The 4,969-nt window shown below is 30.4% G+C and overlaps 2 protein-coding genes across 2 annotated transcripts; one reads left to right on the top strand and one right to left on the bottom strand.

Annotated features, from left to right (window-relative positions):
* Nucleotides 1-241: 241 nt before the first annotated feature.
* Nucleotides 242-641, bottom strand: LOAG_12602 (hypothetical protein; the record flags this gene model as incomplete). Its single annotated transcript, XM_003148114.1, has 3 exons — nucleotides 242-338; nucleotides 479-593; nucleotides 626-641. 3 exons carry the CDS (start codon nucleotides 639-641, stop codon nucleotides 242-244), a joined length of 228 nt encoding a protein of 75 aa, XP_003148162.1.
* A 949-nt stretch (nucleotides 642-1,590) lies between these two features.
* On the top strand, nucleotides 1,591-4,695 carry LOAG_12600 (papain cysteine protease/cathepsin propeptide inhibitor-containing protein; the record flags this gene model as incomplete). The annotated part of the gene is made up of 7 exons (XM_003148113.1): nucleotides 1,591-1,699; nucleotides 2,604-2,743; nucleotides 2,872-3,039; nucleotides 3,435-3,593; nucleotides 3,707-3,935; nucleotides 4,405-4,507; nucleotides 4,644-4,695. The coding sequence occupies 7 exons, from the start codon at nucleotides 1,591-1,593 to the stop codon at nucleotides 4,693-4,695; spliced, it is 960 nt and encodes a 319-aa protein (XP_003148161.1).
* Between the last annotated feature and the right edge of the window lie 274 nt (nucleotides 4,696-4,969).

Here is a 4,969-nt window from a genome sequence, read left to right as displayed (position 1 = left end):
AATTCATTCATTCCTAAAATTACAATAAAAAGAGTAAAAAAGACAGCACAAATTTCACTTTTATTTTTATAGAATAATTTTCAAACTAAAATTAAACATTCAAATATTTTAGTCTTATACGTCACATATTTGCATATCCCAAAATTATCTTTATTAAACAAGAATTAATGACCTCAACATGTACATCAGATATTAAAACTTGGCGTAACAAATATTCTCCGCAATCAAATTTAATCATTTTTTATACGGGAAATGAAGCTACGGAACTGATACCGCACATGTTACCTCTATTTCGTGCCATATAAAAATACCCATTATCTCCCCAACCGGTACCCCAACTGAAAAAAACTTCAGTTACTTCTGTCATTAGTTTAAAGCAATAAGTTGATATTCATTTAATTTAAAGGAACATTTTAAAGAATCTGCAACAAAATGTCTCACCCTCTATCGACATTTCAATAGTTGAATCGAGACAAACCTGTTTTTAACAATCCAGTAATCCCCATAGGTTTGATGAGTTCCATAACCAACAATCAGTACTGCATGGTCAATTTCATCACAATTTGGTTCATTGTAGCAGCTATTGCTGTTGTCTTGAAGATAACAAAATAAAGTAATAAAATACCATATTTTTTAAACATGAGTACAGTTCTTCAATATTTCAAATAACTTTTTTTTCCCTTTTTTGTAGAAATACCAATTTTCACAAAAAAGGAAAAAAAAACAATCAATGAAATGAATTCAAATGCTAATTAAACTTTTTATGGAAGAGTTGGTAAGCTGAAAAAACTCATTTTGCCATTCGTTTATTATTGCGTTGTTTTCTAAGCTGCCAATAATAAAATTTTCTTAATTCAATGGATAAATGATTCTATCGTATACCAACTAAATTTTGAGAACAGCTAAATGGATAACATTGTTTATAGTAGTGCTTTGCTTTTGCAGAGGATATTCTCACCCAATTCATATGCTATTTTTTTTTTTTTCTTTTTGGAAATTCATTCCTTCGAAGAAAATTTCATTCAAAATATCCTTAACCATAGCATTGTATTTGGTTAACGATTAAGCTGTATCAACAAACTTCTGTCACCATTTAAGGAGAACGAATAACGGTCCTGCAGTATTCGGAAAAACGCAAACGACGTGATGCTACGGACAATTGCATCACTGGCGGTATTTACCTTCTTGGCCGATTTTGTTATCGCACTTAGCAGGTGAATTTTCAGTAGCTTCCTTTATCCATTGCTAATGATAACAATTTCTTATGAAATTGGACAATTTTTCTCGGATGCTACAGTTATTTTGGCTAAAATTTGGCCATTTCTTACTTTGGCTTATAATATTGAGAAATATAATTTGCGGAATTTGTTATTATTTATTCTTAAAAAAGCAACTAAAACACATCCATACATTTCACATAGTTTTGCACATTCCACAAACAAAATGCATGCATAAAATGCAAGTGGCACTACCTGCATGTATGATGACATTAAGAGATCATCAAAAGAACCGATAGTTCGGGATTAATTTAAATTATAACACAAAAAATTACTGCTTAAATATACTGCGAACAAAACTATTTTCAGCGAAATGCAACAGCTGAAAGAAGTTATAGCAAAGTTTGATAAAGATTACAAGCAGGGAAATATGACAAAACTTTCGTCCGACTTTAAAAATGCATTGAAAGAATACGGCGATGGTTCCTTTTTTTTGTTTTTTATTTTACTTCAAATTTCAAATTTTGCAATGTATGGAATTGTTATTAATTAAAAACACTTTTTATCCGAATTTATTATACAAAAGATAAACTTAGAAATTGACGAATTACCGTATTTTCAGGATCAGAAGGGTGAGTTCAACAGTACTTCATTGAGTATCATTTGATTCATACTGTCATATTTGATTTGCATCGATCGGAAAAAGCATCTGAAGCGTATGATAATATAATTTAGGAATAGCTTTGTTTTTGTTTGTATTTTTCTTTTTCCACACTTTTTTATTAGTGCCGAAATAGCCATGCATGGGAAACTTCAGTCTATGTAAGTATGGAAAGTATAAAATTTGAATATTTAATTAATTTAATTAAACGACAGGAAGGAATACTTTAATTCGTGGACTACTTTCCCCTTGGTATCTTATAAATTTGGAAGCAGACTGCTATTGATAGTCGGCCTGATCCTTAATGGTTATTAAAAAGGTTTATGGATATTTAAGAGGAGATGCCTCTATTTAAATTTAAATTATTTCAATTGATTTTTCCTTTTTTTTTTAAATATAAAACGATGAATTGTTTTCAGTATTTTGTTATAAACTCCTACAGATAGATTCCATTCAAAATATACTGTAACTTAATTGTTTTCAGTATTTTGTTATAAACTCCTACAGATAGATTCCATTCAAAATATACTGTAACTTTAACAGGGAATCAAATGTTGTGCAAGAATTCCTGAAAAAATGGAAGACAATGGTGAGCAGCAAGTGATGGAAAAATTAGAATTTGAATGGAAAAATACGCAACCAATCTCGGTACAATTTCTTGTTTAAAATTAAAATTTTCATTTAAAATAATCAAATAATTGCGTAAAAATTTTTGTCATTTATAGGAAAGCATTACGATCCAAATGAAACAAAATTGAGGATGGCAATATTTGAAAGTAACAAATTATTGACGGAAAAGATAAATAAAAAGTATGATGAAGGCCTAATTTCTTTTAAAACTGGCCTGAATGACTTGGCTGATTTGGTAAGTAAAATTCAATAAGATCCCAATATGTGATGTATTTTGTTAAAGCATGTAACTAAAATCTTTCGAAACAATACGCTTGGCATAATTTTGTTTGTTTTGTTGGAAATTAGTCAATACAATTTAAGACCGATGAAGAATTCAGCAGAATGAATGGATTTCGACAACCCAATAAAACTATCAATGGAAGAAGGCAAACTCGTCAGATTCGTTATTATCAGTACAATCGTTATAAACGATTACCATATTCAGTTGATTGGAGAGAAAATGGTGTTGTTACACCTGTCAGAAATCAAGTATGATTTAATTCTTCTTCTTAATTTTATACTGAATTATTTAATTAGCTTCAAAATTAGCTTTAAGTTGTTGATTAGCTAAATTAACTCCAAGTTATTCATTGATCGAGAATTTTTATAAGGCGCTCCATCAATTGATTTTTCATAACTGGAAAAAATCGGATATTTAGAATTCAAACGAATCATAATCACAGTCGCATCAATTGTAAGTGTATTCACTGAGATTCATGGAGTGCAATAAAGTTACCGCATTATAATTTGTTCTATTGAATTTTTGAAATTGAATTTTAATTTGCATTTGAATCATTTTCTTTAATGAATGGGTCAATTTATTCGATGTGAATTGGTGAAATCAATAAATGAGTAGTGATATGTAAAGATATATAATATTGCAGGGACAGTGTGGCAGTTGCTATGCATTTAGTGCAGCTGGTGCTTTGGAAGCTTTTTATAAGATGAGGACAGGAAAACTTCTTAATTTATCACCACAAAATATTGTTGACTGTACACAGGAGTTTGGTAATTTCGGTTGTGATGGAGGCTACATGGTTCCGGTCTATTTTTTAATCATTTTCTTTCGATCATTTTTTAATCGTTTTCTTGCGGTCATTTTTTGACCACTTTTTATGGACTTGACGCCATTTTATGCATTTTAAATGATTTTTAGGCGTTTTATTATGCAACGAAAGTAGGAATTGCATCAGAATGGACATATCCATATGTTGGAATTGAACAGAGATGCAAATCGCGAACAAATATAGCTATTGTTAAAGATAATGGCTTTAGTGAAATAGAGCCAGGTGACGAATTAGCACTCAAGCATGCTGTAGCCGAACAAGGACCTGTTGTTGTTGCAATTAGCGCATCGAAGCGCTCTTTCAGATTTTACAAAAATGGTAGATTATAATCAATTTTTTATCAAGTTTATTTTTTTAAGGAGTCAATATTTGAAAGCAATGAATTAATTACGGAAAAGATAAATAAAGAATATTATGAAGGCCTAGTTTCTTTTAGAATTGCTCTGTATGACTGGCTAATTTGGTAAGTGAAATTCAATGGGACCCCAATATGTGATGTATTTTGATAAAGCGTGTAATTAAAGTCTTTTGAAATAATACGCTTGGCACAATTTTGATTCTTTTGTTGGAAATTGGCTAATACAATTTAAGGCCGATGAAGAATTCAGCATAATGCATAGACTTCGACTACCGAATGAAACTGTTTTTTTTTTGGCACTCCATAATTAAGCTACTATGCTTGTAATTCTTGTAATTCTGTAAAGCTTGTAATTCCGCTCATATGACGACCTAACAATTTCCATGATCGTGTTCTGTATTTCTATTCCTCTAGCATTTTTTGTTTTAGGTGTCTATTATGATCCAAATTGGGGTGAAATTGACCATGCAGTACTGGTTGTTGGTTATGGAACTCATCAAACCTATGGGGATTACTGGATTGTTAAAAACAGGTTTGTCTCGATTCAACTATTGAAATGTCGATAAAGGGTGAGACATTTTGTTGCAGATTCTTTAAAATGTTCCTTTAAATTAAATATCAACTTATTGCTTTAAACTAATGACAGAAGTAACTGAAGTTTTTTTCAGTTGGGGTACCGGTTGGGGAGATAATGGGTATTTTTTATATGGCACGAAATAGAGGTAACATGTGCGGTATCAGTTCCGTAGCTTCATTTCCCGTATAAAAATGATTAAATTTGATTGCGGAGAATATTTGTTACGCCAAGTTTTAATATCTGATGTACATGTTGAGGTCATTAATTCTTGTTTAATAAAGATAATTTTGGGATATGCAAATATGTGACGTATAAGACTAAAATATTTGAATGTTTAATTTTAGTTTGAAAATTATTCTATAAAAATAAAAGTAAAATTTGTGCTGTCTTTTTTACTCTTTTTATTGAATTTTAGGA

The sequence above is a fragment of the Loa loa genome, assembly GCF_000183805.2.
Source record: "Loa loa unplaced genomic scaffold supercont3.69, whole genome shotgun sequence".
NCBI lineage: Eukaryota > Metazoa > Nematoda > Chromadorea > Rhabditida > Onchocercidae > Loa > Loa loa.
Note: the sequence above shows the minus strand (reverse complement) of the source record. Positions and strands in the feature narration are given on the sequence as shown.